This window comes from Rhinolophus sinicus, chromosome 1 (genome assembly GCF_057876585.1).
Source record: "Rhinolophus sinicus isolate RSI-liver-muscle chromosome 1, RSI-T2T, whole genome shotgun sequence".
In the NCBI taxonomy this organism is placed as follows: Eukaryota; Metazoa; Chordata; class Mammalia; order Chiroptera; family Rhinolophidae; genus Rhinolophus; species Rhinolophus sinicus.
Window position 1 is genome coordinate 121,493,314 of NC_142501.1, and position 25,841 is coordinate 121,519,154.

General features: G+C 37.5%; 1 protein-coding gene across 8 annotated transcripts in view; it reads right to left on the reverse strand.

Moving 5' to 3' along the window:
* NEBL (nebulette) overlaps positions 1–25,841 on the reverse strand; it is a 160,798-nt gene that overhangs the window by 10,152 nt on the left and 124,805 nt on the right. For 7 of the 8 annotated variants that reach the window (XM_088789084.1, XM_088789082.1, XM_088789088.1 and 4 more), the window contains 6 exons: positions 24,943–25,035; positions 23,547–23,639; positions 22,184–22,288; positions 20,985–21,156; positions 18,252–18,344; positions 16,875–17,024 (listed from right to left, as the gene is read on the reverse strand). In XM_088789084.1, the coding sequence (XP_088645210.1) occupies positions 16,875–17,024; positions 18,252–18,344; positions 20,985–21,156; positions 22,184–22,288; positions 23,547–23,639; positions 24,943–25,035 (706 nt within the window). The remainder of the gene's footprint in view (positions 1–16,874; positions 17,025–18,251; positions 18,345–20,984; positions 21,157–22,183; positions 22,289–23,546; positions 23,640–24,942; positions 25,036–25,841) is intronic. The other variant, XM_088789094.1, reaches the window with a different exon arrangement.

Consider the following 25,841-nt stretch of genomic DNA (forward strand, 5'->3'; position numbering starts at 1 on the left):
AGCTGAGTAAAAGAGCCTTGTCTATGTATTGGAAGCTGGAAGCACTGATCATTTATTCACTCCCCGGACTCGCAAATGTTTATTGAGTTCATGTATGCATGGGGCTTCCTACAATACCTATCACTTAGTAAACCTGCATAAATGTTGACAACTATCATTTTCTACTATGTTCAAAGCATGCCAGGCATAAGACGAGTGACAAGAACAATTGCCCTCCTATGGCAGTGATGGCCCTAGACATCTGCCCTTTGCCCAATTAAAGAAATGGCTCTGGATACTTAGAGCATTTCCAGTTAAATACATTAGTCAATGATTCCAACTGCATATTCCACATTGGCACTCCTGAATTGGTTTGTATTCATGAAACATGTCATTTCATTAATTATTATTTTAATCTATTTGTAAATATTAAGTAAGATAAATAAATAACCCTGCACACTTATTGAAAATAAAAAGTAAACTTTTAATCCTTTGCTACAGTATTTAATTATGACCTTTAAATTTTGGTGTACAGAGTTAAAATATTTGGGGGAGAAAAACTAAAAGGAAAAGACAACAATGAAAAAAAATTTAAATATGCTCTCTCATATGCGGTAATATGTTTATGTTTACACAATTTGTACATCATAATCACAACAAGCATTTATTTCTCACCGTTCTGGAGACAGAAGTCCAAGATTACGGTGTCAGGGGGTTTGGTGTCTGGTGAGATCCCACTTCCTGGTTCAAATTGCTGTGTCTTTAGATGGCAGAAGGGGATAAGGGAGTTCTCTGGGGTTTCTTTTATAAGACACTAAATCTCATTTAAGGGGGTTCCATCCTCATGACCTTATCACCACCCAAAGACCCCGCCTCCTAATGCCATCACTTTGGGGGTTAAGATTTCAACATTGAGGTTTGGGAGGGGACACAAGCATTCAGTCTATAGCAATTGGATAACTATAGACATAATACAAACAGAGAAAATAATTTTGGGTTTTTCCTCATAGGCTTACTTGTTTAAAGATCCCAAAAAAGGAGAAAAATCATCAGAAGTTTTCCAATAAAGAATATAAGACACAATAAAATTACTGTCATATTTTCTAATACTTGACTATGGTTTTATCATTTAATGCATGTCAAAGAACTTAATGAGGTTTTTCTTATGGGGAAGGGTAGGACACAGAATCTCTATTTAGTAGACAATCACAGGGGAATTGCTTAACTGAATGAAGATATACATATAAAAGAGAAAGTATGAAGATGCTGGTTTTGAACAAAATAGTAAATAGTGCGTTATGGCCTAACTAGATCTCATCTAGACCATAAGCAAGGTGTCTGAGTGGTAATAAAACAGGCCCACGATGTGGACCTTTTTGCTTAAACAGCTTTTGTGCGTGCCATCAAGGATTCCATGTCAGAACCCCAAGTCCCCACAGCATCTGATTCTCTCCAGAAACTACAGGTGGGTACTAAATCCACAACATTTATGCCTAATGCAGCAGCAAGATGCTATTTTTCAATCAGAGAGAATTCCTGGCACTATAGAAAATTATGTTCCTTTCCTGCAGAAAACAGAAACAAGTGAGACTGCCTCCAGGTTTTAGTTTGTTTGTTTTAATGATAAGCTGTGACTAGACAGCTGCCTAAAAAACAGGCTTGCTATATAATAAACCACAAATAAACAGACGTTAACATAAAAATGCAGTGATCTACAACTAAGCTAAAACTAACAAGTTTTAAAAACATGCATAATCTTCATTGTGATACAAAATAAGTGCTTAAATGTTGGAAATCATATATAAAAATAAAAGCAGTCATATGTTAAATTTTGAGCTCAGGTAGGGGCCATGAACTGTGGAAAGGAAAGAGACAGAGGAAGAACCAATTACTTGCAGTGGTTTCCACCCTGGCTGCCAATGAAATTCACGTGGGATCTTCTAAAATCACGTTCTGTCCAGGTCCCAGACCAATTAAATCAGAATCTCAGGGGTGGGGATGGGAAGGACTGGACGTTTTATTTTTCATATATTCCAAGTCATTCAAATGGTTAGCCATGGTGATGAACCACTGAGCTACTGTCAGTTTCCTTCTCCCCTACCTGACAAATTTAGGGGTACCTGGGTCCCTATTTATGCTATTCCCAAATTTCCTCTCCCTCCCTGAAATGGTGTTTCTGTGGACACCCGGCTTTCATATGTTGAAACCTACCCCCCAATGTGATGGCATTTGGAGGTGGGGCCTGTGGGAGGTGACGCGTCATTAGCGTGGCGCCCTCATGAATCTGATGAGTGGCCGTATGAGAAGAGGTCAGAGAGCTACCTAGCTCTCTGCGGGCCGTGCGAGGAAGACACACGGAGAAGACAGTGGTCAGCAACGGGAAGAGGGGTTCACCAGACCCGACCACACGGGCACCTCGTCTTTGACTTCCAGCCTCCAGAACTGCGAGGAATATATTTTCGCTGTTTATACGTAATGCAGTCGATGGTACCAGTATTCTGTTACAGCAGCTGGAACAGGCTAATACAGAATCCCAGCCCAGTATTTGTGGAGGAAATGTTTAAACCTGGGATTCAAGAAGCCACTGGGGATTACAGATGCAAAGAAATGTGAGTCCAGAGGAAACTCACTGGAGAGGAATTCTGAGGCTGGCATGCAGCTCTCCTGGTAAGACAATCATTGCGAGGCCCCACCAAGCGGGGCTGACTTATGGCCACTGATCCTCCTTCTTGGGGACAGGCCAGAGCAAAACCTCGTCACACGTCACCATCTGAGAGGAAAGAGGGACTGTGTGGCCAAAAAATGCCCTTGAAAATTCAAAACTTATCTCTCAAGCCAATGCTAAGTTCCTCACAATTCCCTCCTCCTAGACTCCCATCTCATCTTTGTTTTAATTTTCTAAGTCTTAGATAAATTTTATTACTATAAGGCACTGCAAACCTCTTTTAAGAAAATGCAATACACATGCAAATATTTAAGCACCTAGGTACATGTGCCCTTGTGAAACTTGATGGGAGAAAGACTTCACATAGAATTCTGCTTCCCCAGGAATACAAAACATGAAGATAATAAAATTTAAATAATGTAAATGAAATGCTTACAAAGAGGGGGATCAATTCAGTTTGCTCAGGACTTTCCCCGTTTTAGCAGTGAAAGTTCGGCCTCCGAGGGCATGTGGAGATGGTTGGTCTCCCTGCTTACAACGCGCTAGGCCTTTTGCTTAGCATGTCACATGCATTAGTTGGTGTGTAACTGTTACCATTTTATAGACGGTAAATCCCCAGTTTTTACAGATGGAGACTAAAGGTTAGCAAGATTCAGTAACTTGGTCTAAAACACCAGAGCTAGAGAGGAGCCAGGATTTAAAAGCCAAAAATCTGACTCTAGAGCCCAAACTCTTGACTATACCACATCAAAATGATCGTGGAAATAAGAACAAGATAGTTTAAGATTAATCTCCAAATCACCATTGTGGATTCAGAAACGTGAAATAGCGCTATGGAAGGCAGAGAAGCTGCTAGGAGTAATGAGAACTTGATCTGAAGCTTCAGAGTCAGCAGTCAGCCATTCATTCCTGCTGGGGCGGGGAAGGGGGCAGGAGGCAGGAGTGAGAGGGAAGGAAATGCAAACAAAGGGAGTGTAAATGCGCAGGGAAATGTGCAAGTCAGGCTGGTTATGCTCACAGAGGTTACTCTATTTGTCATTGGCTTTTTTTGTGGTAAACATGGGAGTGTAAACCCCACAAGACGTTTATGTGTGTGTGGTTGATGACATGTGCCAGACCATCTCTGGAAGAAATTATAGTGAGAATAATTCATTCACTTTTGGAAAAGCAAGCTCGAATCACGGAAAGTAGCATCAGTTCTGAAGCAATGGCTTTTAGATTTCTTTTAAGTGTCATTTTAGTATTTGATAAGTAGTGTGTGTGTGTGTGTGTGTGTGTGTGTGTGTGTGTGTGTTTAATCTTTGTTTCTTCTTCTCACTGCCAATGGTATCCTATTTTCCCCAGAGCAATTGTCTTTCAGTCACTTTATCCTGTATGAGTAATATCAAGTGTGTTCAAATCACATCTCCTAATATGACTTCAACCACTTTCCTACTGAGCAACAAAGACCCCCATGATGACGGCTCCTAACAATTTTCAAAAATCATTCTGTAGAACAGTCTGAAAATGGTACTCCCCTGAGTCATCATCAGAATAGTGACAATCTCTTCTCCCATAGTCATGCTAAGAATTTATTTGAAAATGCAATTAAATCCAAGAGATTATCTAACCATTTTCTTCCCTAAACTTAAACAGTTCTGTTTATAATGTTGCTTTAATCAAATATAGATTGACTGTTGAAAGATTTCCAATTACCTGTTAACTGTGAAAAGAAGTATATACAGATTATGTACTTTTTAGAACTACCCATACACATATATTAATTTTGACCATTTCATTCATATATTTGGCTTAGTTGTCTCAAGTAAGAACTTCTAAAATACTGTTTTGAGATTCTGCAGTTCCTAAATATTGAAGGAAAAAAACAAAACACATAATTAGTAACATTGTAAATTATTGCCCAGAAAAGCAGTATGTTCTGATTTCAAAGCTAACTTGTTTTCTCTAGAAAAATAAGTCAGTGAATGTTCTCTGACAGAACTGAGCTAAGACATAATACGATTTGAATAGAACTCAAGATTTAAGAATACCTGCTATTTTGCTTCAGAATAATCTAGACAATTTAGTCCTACATTTGGATTGGAATTTCAACTTGTGTATTTTTTTCCTCAAATTTGTTTCTAATTTTTAGCTGCCTAAGCCAGGGTAAACTCCCCAATCCATAAGTATTAATATAACCAAAACCACAAATAAAAACAGGATTGTCACTGAGGGAAAAAGAAATAATTTCTGCCCCAAATTGCAGGGTCTCGAATAATATTCTCTTGGCACATAATCCATAGGGTATGTATACCTGTACCTACACACACACACACACACACACACACGCTATCCCCCAAAACAGAACAAAAAAGGAAATAAAAAAACATACAGTATGGATATACATGTAGTTTCCTGACAAGAACTATATAATTTGGGGCAATTCTTTTAGAAAATGAAAGCAATAAAGAACATAAGAATAGCAGGTAGACAGGGATGCTATTTCCACTTAGGTAAACCATATCACCAAGACTAGGTTTTGGCTGAAAAATTATACCATGACTGAAAAATCAACTTATAGCAAACCTCAATTTTCCTCAGTGAATACAACTGCCAATCAATCAATCAATGTAAATCAATCTTGCATAGGAAGATTCTTCATTCAAATACAATGAAAGAAATTCTCATAATGCCATTGCAGGGGATATTCTGTAAATACTAATTGAATAAATATATATTTTTTAAACATTTAAAACTGGACTATGCATTTGGTGTTTTCTGTGTTAAATCAATTCAGCTCACAGGGAATATCATCGATCCACAGGAAGTTCCCAAATACAGTTTTACATTAGACACCCTCAGGAACAAGCTACAGTAAATATCACATATAGACACAGCTCAGTATTGATTACATTTCTAAATAATAAGGTATATATTTTTTTCAACCAATAGAAATACATGAAACTGACTCAAACGTGATTTGAAGACAGGAAAATGTGGATAAATGTATGTAAAGGACTATTTGGGTCTCTCAGAGCCCAAGCTCCAAGTTCAAGGTGAGTGGCTGGAGCTGGAGAGCTGGAGAAATAGAAAGGTATGAAGAGTCAGTCATGTAGAGAGATGAGCAACTGGTCATTGCAATCAAGGGCACACATTTATAAGGACAATCAGATAGGATCTAGGTAAGACCCTAGATTTTGAGAGACAGACTAGTAAACAACAAGTTCAGTACACATGGGTCAGGAATATGGTGAAAGATAAAGATGACTAACCAGAATGTCTGAAACATGTGCCATGGGCAGATCAGAAATATTAAGGGGGAAGATTAGGCAAGAAGAAGGAAATCTCGCCACGTGAGAAGCAGCATGACAACAAATCTGGGCAACAGGAGATAATGATCAAACTGCAGAAACTCAATCCATCGTCCAGTTGCATCAGCACATGGAAATTTTAAGTAGTTCCTATAAAGTCAGGATCAAATCCCTAATCCCCATAGCCTGGTGCTTGGGGCAGAAGGATGTGGGACCCCTGGAAGTTGGGAGAGAGCAGGGAAACTCATGACCACAAAAGTAAAATTATGACTTTACTGTTTTATATGTAAGACAGATACGCAAATGCAAATATGGAGGTATACTTGGTCTATTATCCGACTTGGACATTAATTTGATCCATAAAAAACAAACACTCCTCTTCCCATTTTCACTGCGATTGTTTAATAATATAAAAAAGAATATGTATTCTCTCCTTTACACATATACCACTTTGCAATTTATAAAGCTTCAAAGTTTTCTCACTGGATGCATATGCTATAGCCACATTTATATCTTTCCTGATAATCAAACCTCTTTTTCCCAATCAACTCAACTTCACAGGAAATATACTTTTATTGTTTTATTGTCTGCCACTTTAAGTGTCAGATGTTTCTCCTTCATACACAGATGGAACGCTTTGATTTAATTTCTGGCAAATCCATGAAAGACACATGTGCATCTTGGAACAGGTGCTATTCATTAGTATTTAATCCTTTCCCCTATTTCACACTCAGAAAAGGAAACACGATGTTTCTTTCATTCCAAGTCTATGGATACTACGTAGACATGTGAGTTTCTCTAAGTACTTTAAATTCAAGCAGAATCCTGAACCTTTTTTGGGGGGGAACACAAGAACTAACTAAAAGTTTTCAAAATTTGTTTTGAAACTTTTTGAAATTTGAAAAATATTCTAAAAATTGTAGAATGTGTGCCTTCTTATAATCATGTGATATCCTAGTAATTGGTTTTTATATTATAAAGGAATCTTTCATGTTCCTCTAGATTAGTTTCATCACAGAGATTTAGTATTTCAATCATCAATTCTTTAAATCTTCCCAAAGTTGAATGAAGATACAAAAACATCACTTTTTTGACATACACTAGCAAACTTCTCAAAGTCAGATCGGAAATAACATTCAAATACAGAGGGGAAATAACACAGCTGAGATTCTCTTGTTAAATGTATTTTCTATAGAGAAATCAGGCTAAGGAGTTGGATTTTTTTCAGAGGGCTGGAGATTGCCAATCGGTAATTGGAAAACTGAAGTAGTAGCTTCAACAGGAATACTGGCAAGCTTGTTTTAAATGAAAACCAAGAGTTCAAAATTATTAGCGTATTGTCTAGTAGGTTGTTTCAGTTATCTAATTTTAAAACTATGCTCATGATTAAAAAACCAATAACAATGAACTTGGAGCAGAATGCCACCTATAAATCATAAAACATTCATCCTCAGCATTAATCTGAAATGAGAATCAACAGAAAAGTTAATGAGAATGCTGGGCAAAACACTGCCACTTTCTAGATTTTATTCATATTAAAAGAGACTTTGAAACACATAGCTGGTTGGATACACATCACTTTCAACATATATTAACAGTTTATTATTGTGCCTGAGTTTAATATTTCTGTTCTCAATTTAACTTTTAATGACGGCTACCATCCTTAGGAACTCAAGGCACATCCTAGTGGTCTTTGCTGAGTCTAGGAAAGTGACGATTTCTTCTTGCATTTTGTCTCCTTTCATTTACCATTTATTGATTGCACCCTTCCCGTCCTGTGCTAGGTACTGGAAGGAAAGCTGTCACATTCATTCTGTCTCCACAGAGTTCATGACCTAACAGTAAACTAGAATACACTGAGATAGACACCATAAAAGATATGAATTTCAGAATTCTGATGGGCACCTCTACTTTATTGAGTCCCTACTGACAGCAGATGTCATAAGGAAAATACACAAAATACTAAGATGAGAAGTATTTATATGAGAACAGAAGTGTTAATGTAAGGATGATTTACTGATTTCTTGGCCATGAAAGGTCACTAGCTGACTCAGGTTTTGTAATAAACACAGGTAACAACGTTACATTCCAGTGCTACATCTTACATTACTGCTTTTAAAAGGAATTACAATAAGAATTATTATTGCACTGTTACTCTCAAGTCAAATTAGCTTTAAGTAGACATTAATAAAGATTAATGCCAAGTTTTAGTGATTTCAAACATGTAGCAAACCTGTTTCCTTATACTTCAGATAAAATTTAATTTAAATATATTATATATTCAACAATGTTCATTGACTGCATACTGTAATACAGGTAGTGTTCTAGGTGGGAGTTATAGAACAGAGAATAAAAAACGGCAGAAAGATTCTGTTCTAATAGAGTTTATATTTTGGGGTAGACATATGAGGTGTAATCAAACAATACAGTGAATGTTTAAATTAAAAAAAATTATTGCAGTAAAAGACACACTGCCATTAACCCCCCTAAAAATACTTCCCCTCGCTTTGAACACACTTATCCCATCGTTCTTGCCACTTTCTGAAGCAGTTCTGGAAGTCCTCTTTCCTGAGTGTATTTAGTTGTACTGTCTTGGCTGCCTCGATGTCCTGAATCATTTTGACTTTGGGGAAGAGCCAGAAGTCACACAGTGCCAGATCCAGTGAATAAGGTGGATTAGGACACACTATAATGTTTTTATTTGACAGAAATTGCCATATACCAGAAGCGATGTGTGACACGGGGTGTTATCATGATAGAGGATGATTTACAGCACACTTTAAAACACACTTTCTCTCAACCATAGCTCACACCCGACTGACTGCACTGAACAAGTTGAAACTTGTCACATACAGTGTCACTGAGGTTTGATGCATCGCATCCCATATTGAAGATCCCTGCCTTTCCGTTGGATGGCACCTGGCTGCAGCATTCACATGTTTTAATCACAACAGAAAGGCTCTGTGTCACACATCGCTTCTGGTACAACAATTTATGCCAAATAAAAACATTATGGTGTGTTCTCATCCATCTTATTCACTGGATCTGGCACCATGTGACTTCTGGCTCTTCCCCAAAGTCAAAGTGATTCAGGACATGGAGGCAGCTACAACAGCGCAACTGAAGACACTCACAAAAGAGAACTTCCAGAACTGCTTCAGAAAGTGGCAAGAATGATGGGATAAGTGTGGTTGAAGTGAGGGGGAGTATTTTGAGGGGGTTAATGGTAACGTGTCTTTTACTGTAATAAATTTTTATTTAAAGTCACTATTGTTTGATCACACCTCATAGGTACTATACAAATAAACGAACTAAAACATAATAAAATATCAGGTAGTAAAAACAGTTATGAATATATACCCAGAAGTAGAAGTGCTGGATCATATTGCAATTGTATTTTTAATTTTTTGAGGCACCACCATAGTGTTTCACATAGTTACTGTGCAATTCTACATCCCCACCAATAGTGCATCACAGTTCAAATTTCTCTACATCCTCACCAACACGTACCTTTTTTTTTTTTTAATAATAGCCATCATAACAGGTATGAGATAACATCTCATCATGGTTCTGATCTGCATTTCCCTGATATCAAGGAAATATCTGTGGTCCCTTGTTCATTGAAGGCTGTACACAATAGCCTATATATGAATAGAACCCAAATGACCATCGACTGATGAATGGGTAAAGAAAATGTGGTGCTTACATACTGTGGGAAATTATTCAGCCTTAAAAAGGAAGGAAATCTTATCATTTGCAACAACATGGGTGAACCTAGAGGACATGATGCTAAGTGAAATAAGCCAATCATAACAGGACAAATACTGCATGATTCCATATTTACAGTAGTCAAACTCATAGAGCAGGTAATAGAATGACGGTTGCCAGGGGTGGGGAGGGAAATGGGGAATTGTTGCTCAAAGGATATAAAGTTTCAGTTATACAAGATGAACAAGTTCTAGAGATCTGCTGTAAAACACAGTACTGATAGATAACAACATACTGTATTGTGCACTTTAAAATATGTTGAGGATAGTTCTCATGTTACATGTTTTTACTACAAACACACACAAGAACACATGGAAATTTAGAGGTGGTGGATATGTGTAATACCTTAATTGTGGTGATAGTATCACAATATATGCATATGTCCAAACTCATCAAAACGTATACATTAAATATGTGTGATTTTTGTATATCAATTATGTCTCAATGAAGCTTTAAAAATAATTATAAAGAAAAATATAGCAGGGTAAGGGGATAGAGACTTATGGGTGTAGGTGGGTGTATTTCTATGTAGAGTGATCAAGGACACCCTTTCTGATTAGTTGACATTTAATGAGAGACCTGATGGAAGTGAACAAACCACAAAAACACCTGGGAGAGTGTTCCAGGTAAAGGGACAAGTGGTTACAAAGGTTCAAGGTGGAAGAATGGCTGGCATGCTAAAACAGCCAGGTGACCTGTGTGGCTGGAGCAAGGAGGCTGGTGGAAGATGAAATCAGAGACATGACTGAGGATTGGACTCTGCAACACCTTACAGACTGTAGACCATGGTTTTCAGTCCCCGTGTGATTGGAAGCCATTAGAGTATTTTCAGCAAAAATGTAATGCGATCAGGTGCAGATTCTTACAGGATCAATAGCAGCTGGGGAGAGGCCACACTGAAGGGGGCAAGAATAGAATTACAAAGACCAGGAGCCTATTTCTGGAATCCAGCCCATTCTCAAGCAGACAGGATGGTGATTCGCTTAGGGTGCATTGGAAGTGGTGAGAAGGGGCGGGATTCAGGACAGATACATTTTGAAGATAGAGCCAACAGGCTTACGGATGGATTCGATGTGAAGGAAGGTGAGAGGAAGGAAGGTGATAAGAATGACGCCACGGTTTTTGCCTGAGTACTACGGTGAATGAGTGTATCATCAGCTGGAACGGTGAACAAAAAAAAAAGAACAGATATAGGTTTGTTTGTTAAGATAGAAAATAAGATTCTGTTACCAGACATAAGACTTGAGATATCTATTAAACATCTAGCATTTGGCTATTTTGTCTGGAGTCCAGGAGTCAACAGAGAAGGAAGGTGCCTTGGTTTTAGTGTTTCTGCTCTTCTAAGTAAATGACAAATGTCAACAATAAAACAGGCTGTGAAGCTTGAAATAAAAGTCCACAGTGGTGTCTCCTCACCATTAACCCCGTCAGAGGACTCCTAAGAAGGTCTCTGGTCACTTAATGCCCAAGGAGTTGATGCTGTTGGTAGAATTTAAGTCATCCGGTGCAGACTGGATGCTAAGACAAGATCCCAAGACAGAGAGACTCAACCACCTACCCGTCCGGGTAACTGGTCCTCTAAGTAGCCTATACATCTCCTACAGGCTAGAGCCCAAGGAAAGTGCCCTGAAACTATGTTCAATTGGACCCTACCTCTGAAAACACCTGGCTCAGCACTGCCACACACTGATCTGGTCTTCTTCAGCCCATCTCCTAGACACACGCAGTCCCCGGGCTCCAGATGTGCCAAAAGGCACCAAGCTTCCAATGTTCTGTGTTCTCTCACATGCTACTTTTCCACCTAAAACTTTTTTTCCTATTTCCTGGCTAATTCGAAGCCTAGGCATTACTCCATCATAATACCTTCCTGAGCAAAACGGGTTTATGCATCTGGTTTGCCCACCAGAATGTGAGTTCTTTGATAACAATAACTGTATCTTTTGTTTTTGTGGTCCCAGCATCTCACACATACAGGAGATATGAGGTAAATGTTTGGTGAATGAACAGATGCAGTTATGGGAGCCTATAAAACACCAGGACAATTGGCTACTTCCTTGGTATACCGCCCTCTTGTATGCTTGTGGACAATATACTGACAGTTCCAGAATGTACTGAAGCATCTCTTCCAATCTAACCTCTTTTGAGAGTGTATTACATGGGATGGAGTGCTATAAGCACAGCCCAGCTAGGGCTGTCACAGGACTCAGAAAGGTGTTTTCCATCAGTGAAGGCCGGTCATCCCAATAAGATTCTTTCACTGCACAATGAAAATGTTCACAAGGTTGAAACACTTGTGAAATGTCTGTTTGAAAAGTATATCTGCTTTTCCCTTGCTATCATACTTGTATGCTCCGGAGGAAGACAGAAACACATACCCGAAGCGAAACTGAACACAAGTTCAAAGTGAGAAGGGTAAACGAGGGACGAGAGATTGCAACATAAAAATGTTAGCAGTACAGAGCACTAGAACTTAAGGAAAACCAAAGAAATAAAAAGTGGTACCCGAAGGCAAATACATGTTGCAGGCAAGTGAACTAAAGACAAACATGGAGATCAAAGAAAACCTCGAAGGGAAATAAGCAGAAACCATCAGGATTATTTCCACTCAAGAAACTGTGTCTAACGAAAATAAGTTAACCTAATCCAATACCAAAAGGCAATAAAGATAATTTCAAATATTATTTAAGAATCAACCCAAAATTCGATGGAGTTTAAATAAAACCTTCCTTTTTTTTATTGCATCAAAGTAACAAAGTAGAGATGTAAAATGAAAACCCTTTGGTAACTTAATACTTTGGAAAGTAGACTGAAATGTCAAGAAAGCCCAAAATAATCACATAAGAAAATGAAAATATTTAGCAATCAAAGCAAGATGGGAAAATACCATGAGAAACACATAACTAAAACAATGATAAAAACTTCAAGGACAAGGCTTCTATGTTAATGCTCATGAAAACCAAACGGGAATGATGAAAACACTGTACTTTTGCCTCAAGGAAATGAGCTGATTGCTTCACCCTTTGTGCTAACAATCAGAATTTTTTTCTAGCCCATAAGAAGGACCCTAAAACGAGGACTCTCATAACTGCCCAGCCACTTAATCCACAAAGTAAGACAGATCACTCTCAGGACATGAACACATTCTCACACATAGAAGGTACAGACAGAAAATTAACGTTCATTTAAGTTTATGGCACTTAGCTTGGGAAACGTAAAATATCTTACAAAGCTTCTTCTTCTATATCCTTCTAGTTACAGATGTGGAATCGGAGCCTAATAACCTTATGCAAACCCAAATGAGAGTGAGGGGGAAGTTTCACGTCTTGCTCTCTGCACGGCGTGGTGTCCACTGCAGCACAGCACTGCCACACACACCCCCACATTACAGGACAGCTCTCTGGGACATAACAAACTTTATCATAAAAAAAAAAAAAAATCCTAATCTAAATTTAAAGAAACCAACAAAATCTGGATGAAAAAGAAGTGGCATTTCTAAATACTGTGATCATTTTCTTTTGCTTCCTCTTACCACTAACATGTCTTTTTCTAAAATCCTTTTCAATTTCTAGAATAGTATTTAAACAAATGCAGATGATTGACTGTTACCATTATAGACACTAAAGGTTTTCATCAAACAGCTGTCATCATCACAAAAGTTTCATCCCTCCACAGAGACAATCAGTACCTCCTTTCCAAGGCCCAGCATAGAACACATTTCAAAGGGGACCCTAAATTTCAAAGCAACCAAAAAGTCATGGATACTACTCTTTTCCTGCCCCACTAGAAAAAAAAAATACACTGGGAATGTTTCCACTTTACGGTTTTTTCAGCTGTGCTTTAATGTTATTGAAATATATCAAAACATCATCATAATAAAAAATGCAAGAATTTTCTGAAAGCCTTAACAACAGAATAGTATTTAAAAAAAATACTTAGATTTATATTTCAGTTCTAGTATTTAAAAGATTAATTTATTGTACACCTAAAATTAATACAATGTCAATTATATCTCAATAAAAAAATGAGCAGAAAAAAAATTTAATTTGGCCATTTTATTCATTCACTGAATATTTGCTGAGTGCTTATTCTAAGAGGTGAAAATATATTAGTAAACAAACCAGCCAAAATCCCTGCTCTTGTGGGGCTTCTATTCTAGTAAGGCAGAGATAGACAAATAAACAAATACTAGGGGTGCCAAAAAAATGTATACAAGTGGACACTTTGGTCATCGTTGCTCAAGCAGTAGTTTGCTGTAATCAGAAGTGTCTGGACGCTGAGGGCAACCACTTTGAGCACCTCTTGTAATTGCAGAAGTCAAACATGACTTGTATTCATCTTTTGTTATCGGTATATATTGAGTATTACAATTTTAATACAGTTTTCCTTTCTTAAAATGTGTATACATTTTTTGGTACCCTCTGGATATAATATCTCAGGTGGAGTCAAATGCTGTGAAGAAAACGAAAGCAAGGTAAAGTGACAGACAGCACAGGAGTAGCTATTTTATCTCTGGTAGTTAGAGGGAGTCACTCTGATAAACTGACATCTGAACAGAAACATGAAAAATGGGGTGAGGCTAGAAAATATGGGGTGGTAGGAGTGTTCCAGGCAGAGGGAACAGTAAGTGCAGAGCCCCAGGTAGGAGCTTTCTTGGAAGGTTCGAGTGAAGTAGGAAGACCAGGATGGCAGTGTGGGCAAGTGTCCTGAGAATGGCAGGGATGATTTCAGGGCAGCAGCCAGGGCCCAGATGGGGCGAGGGCCTTGTCAGCCAATGATGGTGAGGATTGGGGTAATAGTCACAATTGAAATGGTAGCGTGAGTGACATGATCCGACTTAACGCTTCAAAAAAATTTTTCCGCTTTTAATTTTTTGAGGAATCTCCATACTGTTTTCCGTAGAGGCTGTCCCTATCTGCAATTCCACCAACAAACAGTCCATGAGGGTTCCCTTTTCTCCACATCCTCGCCTACACTTGTTTGTTGATTTATTGACGATAGCCATTCTGACAGTATTTGTTGCCTTTTCATTCTTTTCAGAAAAATTAAATGACAATTTGGCTGATTATATGGATCAAATTGACTATAAAAGTATTAGAATCCCTACTTTGCCTTGGGCTTTCAATTTTATTAATGTCAGTAATTAAATCCAGAGTAGAAATCAGGGGCCGAGCAAGACCTAAATGATCTATGTCTGTTTTTAATTGTTTACAATAATTGCATAACTGTCAAAGCTTCAGTTTGCTAAACACAGTCTGAAAGTCTACTGGATCAGAGGGAGCTGAGACATCCACAGCGGCAGTCTCTGAATTCTTCTCTGAATTCATCCAAGACCTTATCATTGACACGGACAATGCCACGCTTATCTCCAGTGCAGGCTTCTCCTCTGAACTCTGCCTATTCGATGCCTCCATTTGAATGTCCCATTGACACACCATTGCAGTGCTCTGTTCTCTTTCCAGGAACATTTCTCTCCCAAAGTCCCCTTGGTTTATTTAACTTCCATTCAACATTCATATCTCAGCTGAAATCTTCTCCCTGGTGAAGGCTTCCCTGATATCAAGGCAGATGGAATTCCCCTGGAATACGTCCCCTAGCCCCCGCCCTCCTCTCCTAGTGCTTTCTCTTCTCATCATTATCGAGTACTTGGGTAAGTATATGCTTCATGTCAGGGTTCCCCACCACACTCTAAGCCCTCAGAGCAAACGCATGTGTCTTTCACTCACTGCTGTATGCCTTGCCAGACCCAAGCTCTGGGCTGGTGTACAAAGAGCACTGGACAAACATGTGGTGAATAAAAGAGTGGACGTTGCACTGGTGTGGACAGCTATGAAGTGAAAGGGACACTGCAGAAGAAAAGACTCCATGGTGCATTGCACTCAGGAGACACATCAACTCCAGCACGCTGACCTGAGGTGAAGTTAAAAAAGGTTGATAGAAATGTGTTCTCTTTGCTTTGGCTTTTATTTATCTCATCAAGCATCAACATTTTTCTCCAACTCCAGAACCACAGAGACTGAAGGAAAAAAATCAATAACCCCAAGTTATTTAAAAACAAAACAAAACAAAAACAAACAAACAAAAAGACCCTCAAGAAGTTACTAAACCCTTTGTTAGAGAACCAGACACAGAAAGGGGACACCCTTGACGTCTATCTTATACAGCAGAGCAAAACTAATTTATAAAGATTTCATATAATCAGAGAGAAAAAGAGATCTTAAAAATTTTCTACCAATGGGGAATCAAAAAGAAAGAAAAAAGGTCAAAAATCATGAAAGAGAGAGTAGAAAAGTGGTTGCCAGGGGCTGGGGAGGTGTGGGACATAGGGAGAGGGTCGGTAAAAGGATATAAACTTTCAGCTATATGATGAATAAGGTCTGAGGATCTAATGTACAACATGGTCGCTATAGTTGATAAAATTGTATTGTATAATTGAAATTAGATGAGAGTAGAACATAAATGTTGTCACCAAAAAATAAAATTAAAATAAAAAAATAAACAAGCCTTTAATAACAGCTTTATCAGTAGAATTAGTTTAACATCCAAAACAATTTCAACTAAAAGTTCTAGACCTAATCCACCAACTTGGATGCAGAAAACAGAAGGAAAGGATGGGTATATAAAATACAGAGATTATTAACAATCAATAGTATTTCCCATTAAAAAAACGAATATCCCAAGCATCATACTCAATTACTTTTTCACAAGATCTAACTCTAACTGTAAATGTACATAAATATTTAAACACACATATTTCATAGCAACCTCTCAGCCACTAAAACGTAACTATAAGAATGATTTTCCTTAATGGAAATCAGATACAAACTCTGCAGAACTCGTTTCCACTCTGGCTTGTATATCCATCACATACGTACAACTCCCGTGAAACAGACTCAAGCAGCAAATCCCAAGACCCTTTTGTCACTAAAGATCCATTTGCAGTGAAAATAGTGAAGTAAGACAGGAAAACTGAACATGCAAAAAAGCAAATTAGTAGTTTAACAAAAACTACTAACTTAACTTTGTAAACATGATTTAAAATTTTCAAAGACACCCAGGCTAAATGTGTCTGCAAAAGGTGTAAAAAAAAAAAAAAAAAAATGTGTTAGGAACACACGTGTGAAACAGTTTAAAAAATGAATTAATTTTCTTTGAGAGTGGTTAATGCTCGATACCTCCTTCATCAGACGGTCTTGTTAACTCACTGCAACACGAAAAGCTAGGGTAAACCTCTGATAGTTCTGACTTGTCATCTCCCAGACCTGTCCCAAAGGTACTGCTCGAATGAGATCGAGACCGCTGTCTCCTGTAGTGACTCGCCTTTTCTATATTGGAGGGAAAACATTCATACTTGCATTAAGTGAATTGAAGAACAAAGGAAACAAACACACACTTAAAAGTTTAACGAGACAGAAAAACAACCTTTCATTAAATAACAATCCAAAAGCTCAGCTATTATAAGCTCTAATCACCTATTCCCAAACTTCAGCAGACATTGCATCAACTTTATCATTGACTTACTGATCATTTATACTCATTTTTTAAATCTAGATCTTAAAGGAGAGATGGAAGGATGGGAAATTGACAAGAACTAAGAACACATTGACAAACTAATAAATTTCTCTCAAACTTAACATCTGGTTATAAATAATTGTTTTCAAGTATCACCAAGCATACAGTATTTGTTCCCTTTATTTTTAGAAAAGTTACATGACAGTTTGGCTGATTATATGGATCCAATTGACTATAAAAGTATTAGAATCCCTACTTTGCCTTGGGCTTTCAATTTTATTAATGTCAGCAATTAAATCCAGAGTAGAAATCAGGGGGGAGGGTAAGACCTAAATGATCTATGTCTATTTTTAATTGTTTAAAATAATTGTATAACTGTCAAAGCTTCAGTTTGCTAAACATGGTCTGAAAGTCTGAAATGTCAAACCATTCTATTACTATACACAGATATACGAACCATCCGGTTTTTGCTTTTAATTTTAATCACACAGTCTAAATTAAAAGTCAAACTTCTTACATAAACTATAAATTTTGGATTATACAAAATTATATAAATTTTAAGGATACTTGAAAGTCTATTTTAAGACATTTATGATGCTATATAGAAAACTTCCCCACAGTTTTATGTATAATTCTCTAAATCTACATTTAAAATGTTGTAACATCATTTTTCATGAAACAAATCTCCTTTATGTCTTTGGCAGTTTAGTGCAATCCAAATTAACTGCATTTGAAAGCACAGAAAACCTATAAAATCATATTCACTAATAAAAAAGCAGATGTAAGGAAGCTCTAGATGCCTTTCTAAATGAATCTAGAACAAACTAATTTGGATATATTAAAGAGCCCTCTTGCAAGTTTTATTTTCATAAATGCTTAATGGTATTTTAAAGCAGCCTAGCCACTTCTTTGGTTTTTTGAATTCTCAACTTTAAAATTGATATTATACTGTTGGCATAGAGAACCTCTACAGCTCAGAGTAGCTTCACTGTCAGGAGAAAATTACATAAATGGACAGGAGCTCGAAACATAAGCAGTACCAGAGAGCATATGTAGACTTCTAGACTGAATATTGTCTTCCAGGGGATCAATGTCGAAGATGGAGCCGGGATCGGTGCGCCAAACCTTGAGGTCTTTTACCAAAAGGAAGAAACGAACAAATCAAGAATGAATTTAAAAAGAAAGTCAGCACCAGAGTCAAGCGAACATCTGTAAGGAGCGAATGGAATAAGCGAACCCACCTGGCTGCAGACATCAGAGGACAGCAAAGGGAATTCGTATTCACCAGGATTTCAGGAAGCTTTATGGTCAAATTTAAGTTGCCCTGTTTATTCTTCATTGACCCTCCCTGGGGAGCCTGTGACGCATCACTCAGCACACGTGCACACCAGACAGCTCCGTGCAGCCTCCCCACAGCCCTGAACGCCATCACGCATGCTCCCACACACTGAAACCGGTGAAATGCTTGAAGAAAACTCCTGAATAAGGACATGTAATTCATGGGAAGTGACTGAGAGTTTTTTTGTCTGAGAAAACAAAACAAAAATTTCTCTCCCTATAACAGAAACAAGCATTTAAAATATGGGCAAGTGGCAGCCCAGTTTTCATTCTGAGACAGTCAGTACAAGCTAACGCACAACATTTATTAGGAAAGTGCAATTAAAGCAAGGCATGGAGCGAGGACCGACGGGGGATACACAGATGATCAAGGAGCAGCTTCCTGCTCTCAGTGGGACAAAGATGAGGTCACTGCCGTGGTTAGTAATCAGACTGTGCAAGACAATTTAGTCTCCTATTTTAGCTGGAAACAAAATCCAAATCTACTAACTTCTGAGTTTATCAGTCACGCCATCTAATGGTTATCAGGTCCTAAAATGATCTGTGTAGTGTTACACCAACAACAGGGAAATAAAAACCTAATTATGGACATGTGGCAGAAATGGAGCTTGAGTAAAATCAATTAATTAGTAACCTGGAACTGGAGATCTACTTGTCTGTCTTTAACTAATATTATATAGGGCTTAACATACGCCAGGCACTATGCTCAGTTATAACACAAATCATTTAAGCTTTATTGCAAATGAAAGTAGGTACTATTACTATCTCCATTTTATAGATGAGGAAACTGAGGCAGAGCGAGATTGAGTTAGCTTGGCCAAGGTTACAACCAGTAAGTAGCAGAGCCTCCGACAAAAACAGAAGACAAACAAACTGACTTAAGTCTGAATTACTCAGAAAATCTCTAAACCCGTATTCCATGCCTGGCTCAGAAGTTTAATGTTTGTTCAATGTAGTCCATTTTGTGGTTTCACCGGCAAGTCCTCAATAGAAAACAGTTCCCCTAATTACACAAAATAAACTAACTTCTGGATGGCCCAAGAAGTGAATAATTTAGAGGTATATAGCCATTTTAAAAAAAATAATAATAATCTCTATGTCAAAGGTCATGAGCACTGATTGCTGAAAGTTCAAAGTCTACACAATCTCACAGCTTCTAGCAAGATCTCACATCCACTCTTGGCTCCTGATCTAGGGTGGGACCCTGGTGTAAGCTGTGCAGACTTCAGCATTTTCACCTTTGTGGGGTGAGTCAGACCCTCTGCACCATCCCCTATGAGATGTTAACACAAAGCAATGAAACTCTAAGTCTGTAATTCTTTTGATGAAAACAGCATAACTCATCTAACTTAATGTGATCCTTTTAAGCAATCAACTTGGGAAGATCAGCAAAGCTATCAACTGCCTACAAATATGTTCAGAATCCCTCTTTGGAAAATACTTTCAGAGCTGCCTAATAACCATCCAAATCACTCAGTGCCCTGACTTCAGCACCTTGTTTTATACGAAGACACGAGCCCATCCAATACACACTTTCCTCACCGACTCACCTCGAAATGGCTTTTCACTAAGTGCCCAAAACAAGCTTTTTACCTTTAAAGTTAACCTAACATGTGGACTATTGAGAGGCACTGTTGTATGGTTACCAAAAATATTACTTGAGCAATATAATTGGACCAGCTACAAAAATTCAGAGGCCAACTGCTCTGAAGAAGACAACTGTCATTTAGCAGTACGGGTTATCGACATATGTAGAAAAATCAATAACTTTCCTGTCTAGCCCTGTCTTACACTTTGGTTTGGTCCTTGCTGTCTCAGCCTCCATTCAACAGTAGTATGTTCCTAAGATTTCCCCTGAGTAGAAGGAACAGCAGGAAGAGACGGTTCCTTCCTCTCTAGTTTATGGGACTTTTAGAAAGCTCTTGATTATCCGAGTTCAGAGATAATGTTCAAAAAAATATATGCTATTTGTATTATGGAATACAATCAGAATCTCTCTGGGACATCTGCTCGTGGTCAAGTGACCTAACTGGGATTATTTCTGTCACCCATGCAGATGATGTCTGTAGTACGATGTATTGATCAAGTACATTAGCCAAAGGAAAAACAAAATAATCATCCAACCTTTGTTAATCACTTACGTCTAATATTTGGGCTGCTTCTTTGCTTAACAAGCAGGAAAATTCTTAAGACCAGAAAGTTAGTAAAGACAGAGAATGTCCAATCACAGAAAGGATTTGCAACGATATCTGTTGACTGCCATGAATCCCATTAAACATGGTATAAACAATAACACTTTGCCTGTGGTCCATTTTTAGCTGGGCACCCCATCAAACACTGGAGGAGGAGGCCAATGAACAAGGAGGCTAATTCTAAAGCTAGGGCAAGCGTGATCTTTGCCCCTGCAGACCTGCCGAGAAGGACCATTGGCTTACCAACAATGATTCCAGGTCTTCTGTCCATCTCCACCAGATGAGGATGGACACCTTTGTAAGCGGCATCGCTGACCACCTGGGTGTTCTTCCTCACTCGCTCTGTCACAGGGTCATCCACGACAGGAGTGAAGCCCCTCCCCTTGGTCTTTTCAAAATCTTCATGATACTTTACCTGAAAAAAAGGGAAAAACACTATTAACTCAAACTGAAATTTCCTGATTGTTACATAACTCACAAAATTTTAATATGACAGCTGTCGCGGCACCAGCTATTATACATCTCGATTATTTTCTACTTTTCCAAATACTCCAAAAATAACGTCTGAAACTTCAACTTCCTAGTATTAGGAATCAAGTGCGGTTTTTCATCATTATGGTTAGCAGCTCTTTCAAATTATATATAAACCAGCATGTCAGTAAAAATTTAAATGTATGTATATATGTGTGTGTGTGTGTGTGCATATATATATATATATATATATATATATATATATACATATATATATATATATCCTGGTTACTCTCTAAAATGTACTAACTTAGGTACAAATTAATTTCCTATTTCTTAATCTTTAACATGCAATAAAATGATAAGCTATTTCCACACAATTATTCAAGAAAAGAGTATTATTTAAAATTAAGAGTTACAAATAATTATATATATATACAATTTTTGTGTGTAATTACAAAAACTTACATATACTTCAAAATATACATTTTCATACTCTGAAATTGGAATAGGGTTATTCAACTCTGTAAATTATCATAGAAAGTACTGAATTGTACACTTTCAACGGGTAAACTTCATGGTATATAAATTATATCTCGTTAAGCTGTTTTTAAAAACATACATTTTTTTAAATATTCTTTGCAACATGCAAACACACCAAACCCTGTCTTAAAATTAATTGGAAATAAGTCCAGGCAAATAAATGTGTTTCATAAAATGCATTTATAGTAGTCATGTTAGAAATAAAAACACACCCAAAAATCTCTGAGAAAAATTATTTTATTAGACCGAATATCTCCATTACATTTCAGTGTAATTAAAGTCTCCCCAAAAAGACAGGCCCATCTGCACTTCCATGCTTTGTTAGTTATCCAGATTAATGGTGAACTAATGCCGTCAGTACACTGGGTGGTGTCGTTCCTTAGTACATTTTAGTTGTGAGCAGAAGGATCTGGTTGGTTGTACCCTACCATTGAAATATGATTTTGTGCTTCTTTGACATGTCTCAGACCAGGTGTATCTAAAATCAGACTTGGTCTACCTTTCATCTGTTTTTGGTCCTGAGTATATTTTACCTGCAAAGTAAATAGTAGAACATACTTAACAATAAGACAATTATAGTAAAAAAAAAGCATTACATAACTTTTCCAAGCTTTTCAAATGAGTGAAACATATACAACATATTATAAATTATTTCCCAGGTAATCTGTTCAGTGAATTAACATTTTGTTTTAGAAGAGCAATACAAAATTTTACTCTCAAAGGTCTCCTTTAAAGACTACAGTAAAAATGACCTAAATCTCTCTATCAACTGAAAACAAATACATAAATAAGCAATATCCACTAACAATGCAGTCTGTAAAAGTGGTTACCATACTTAAACTAAATAGGGAAAATCCAAAACTGAACAGAACCTAAATTTATTTTTCTTTTTCTGTATTTCCCCATTTCCCACCATAACACTATTAAAGAATACAAACCAAGCTTCCCTCTGTTTCCTTTTATTTTTCCCTTCCGTAGAGGACAAGAAACAATGAGGAACAAATCTAGTTTCCTTCTAAGCAGCTACAACTTAAAGGTAATTTAGGTAGAATTCAGTCAGCATCCCTGGACAGAAATGCCACTAGAGAGCTATAAATTGTAAAATCTAAATGCTGATCCCCAGGCTCAGAACTCTTCTTGACAGACCAGGTATATCTGAACACTGCTATTTGTGAAGCTGATTATGTACGAGATAAGGCTACCAATCATTGCAGACATGAGTGCACGTGTGCACTTCGGAACTGAAGCCCTGACATTCACTAAGAGAAAGCATACAATCCACATAAGACACTGACATGCACCATGGGACCTTAATGAATAACTGATTTCTATAATAAATGTACATAAAAATTTTTTCCTAGAAGTCCTTACTTTGGAGTAATGACTCAGTTCTTATTTTCCTTTGCGGAGAGCATTTAACAAACCACATTCAAGAGACTACATCTGAAAAATGATAATTACTTAACGCATCAAAGACTTTATCACTTTCAAAGACACTGGCTAAAATAACATGAATCATTGTTTAAATGAACATAACATAGTTTAAAATTAAACTTTAAGTGTAACTGTTGGTCACGTCAGGAAATATCAATGAAGGGCTGCAAGAAAACATAAATGTGTACAGTGGCAGCTTTTGGAAGTCATCTGAAATAACACATGTACTTATTGCATATACCCCAAATGTTTCTTGAAAATAGGTTTTGTTTTCACAAGCAAAAAATAGGATTGCAAGTAGTAAATGATTAATGAAACATCCTTTGTGATAGTCCAAAACGAATAGAACCAACTTGCCGAACTAATGTTTTCTTGATTCTTCTTTACTCTTTCCATTTCCGGAGTTACACTTAAAGCAGTAGCTCTTCCCAGCTGACCTTTATAATAAACCTATCATTTCAGGGAACAAAAAATAGAGTATTGTGAATCATTTCAACTAAATAAGAGACTCACAGTATTTATTTTAAAGAGCTAGCCAAGGAGAAGAAATTATGAAAAAAGAGGGTCCTATCAGAGGTCTAGTCATACTTAAAATGCTTGCATCTTAAATCAATCTATTTTAATTCATCCCACAGCAGTGAGTCACTGCTAATGAAATAACTGTGAATGTACTCAAATATATGGGCATACATACCATCAGTAAAGCTATAATAAGCATTTTATCACAAAGGAATATGATAAAAACCGTCTTCGTGGATATTACTTAAAGGCACTCCTATCCATAGAGATTGGTATTAGACTATCATGGTTTCTCAGTGATTAACTGCGGCAGAATTTTTTAAAGGATGCCCTCAAATAGGTGATCATGGTCATGCATAAAAAGGCCGGCGTGCCTCCCACTCCTCCATTCCTCCTTCCCTTCTCAACAACCATGCCCCTTTGTGAGAGTAATGGAGTCACATCAAGTGTGACTCTAAATACATCAGGAAAAGATGAGCATCTACTTGTCCAAAATATAGTTGTTAGGAAAAGTGCTCAACTATAACCTGCCTCCACTTTACAATCTGGTCAAATGACTTGAAAGGTTTGAGGGATATAAAATTTCTTTGGACCTAACAGATTTCCAAATTTCCTCTTCCAAAGAACCCCATCTATATGTTAATGACTTTCAAACAGGATTCTCTCCGTGAACTATGTCCATGGATTACATAAACAGAGAGGAGTTAGAGCAGGCCAGGGGTTAGTGTCTAAGTGAAAACTGACAGCCCTAATTAAGTGCCCCTAAAACGGGCCTGTCCCGTGTGACCTATTTAGCCATGCACGCTTTGTAATGTCTCCCCAGACACCATCCAATAATAATGGAATAACAGCTGGGAGTGGGATGGACAGGCTAGAGAGTAAGAACGTACACAGGTAAGGCCACAATGCCAGGAGCTCCCACTGTGTCCCTTTGAGGAACCACAGCAACCATAAACATGAAGAAGAGATAACAGAGATAACACAAAAACCTGCAGACAAAAATCAAATGAGGAAAAAAAAATCAAACAGGCATGTCCTTGGAAACTCTGGTGCAGGAATGCCTGGCTGGACCCACAATACCTAATACCCTGAAACCTCTCAAATAAACGTGTAGTCAGTTGAGAGCAGAATTCAATATCAACTCAAGGTCATGAACAGTTTGTAAACATAATCCTTTCATTGACAAGTTGACAATACATTTGATATCATAAGAAAGAAGTTGCTAAGATCACACATTGCTGATGTTCCTCTGGTTTTCCTTAACTCTCTTCAGCTCTGGTAGGTCAGAAATGGTGGTGGCCTGTCTGATCTCTCCTTTGTATTTTACCTGTGGAAGATAAATAAGAATTTTGATAGACAGCAGACCCAAATACCACAGAGGATGAACCTCAAAATTAACTCTATCGTTTTATACATTTTTTCCACAATTGATATGTATCAACCTTCCTGTTCACATCTACCCCGGATTCTGATTCATCTGACTTAGCAGGCTCAAGTGTTGGTTGTGCTTCTTAAAAATGAATTTTTAATAAACAATTTGCTGTTAAATATCAAAACTAACTGCAAAATGTCCACGATGAAAAGTAATGGAAATATAAGGGGTAAACATCCGAATGAAGTCATTACAAGAGAACAACAGAGAGGCCACCATGGCAGCCTGGGAAGGCCAGTGACTTTCTTGCTGACCCTAGGGCTTCAATTTTCAAAGAAAGCTAAAGGGGTTGGTGGGGGAGCAAAAAAGATGAAGGGATTAAAAAGTACAAACTGCCAGTTATAAAAATAGTAATGGGGATGTAAAATACAGTATAGGGAACTAAATCAATAATATCGTAGTAACCAGGTATGGTGACAGATGGGTACTCTATTTATCATGGTGATCACTTTGTAAGGTATATAAATGTCACATCACTATGTTGTACACCTGAAACTAATATTTTATGTCAACTATAATTTTAAAATTAATTAACTTTTTTTTTTTTTTTAAATTCTCAGGAACTGGGAAATCTATCTTATTCTCCATGACTCAGTCAAATTCCACTCTTATAGGTACAGGATAGGTGATAGAAATCCTAGGTGAAAATTCACATACAATGTTTCCTTATTTGATATTCTATGTCCTCATTATTTTTACTT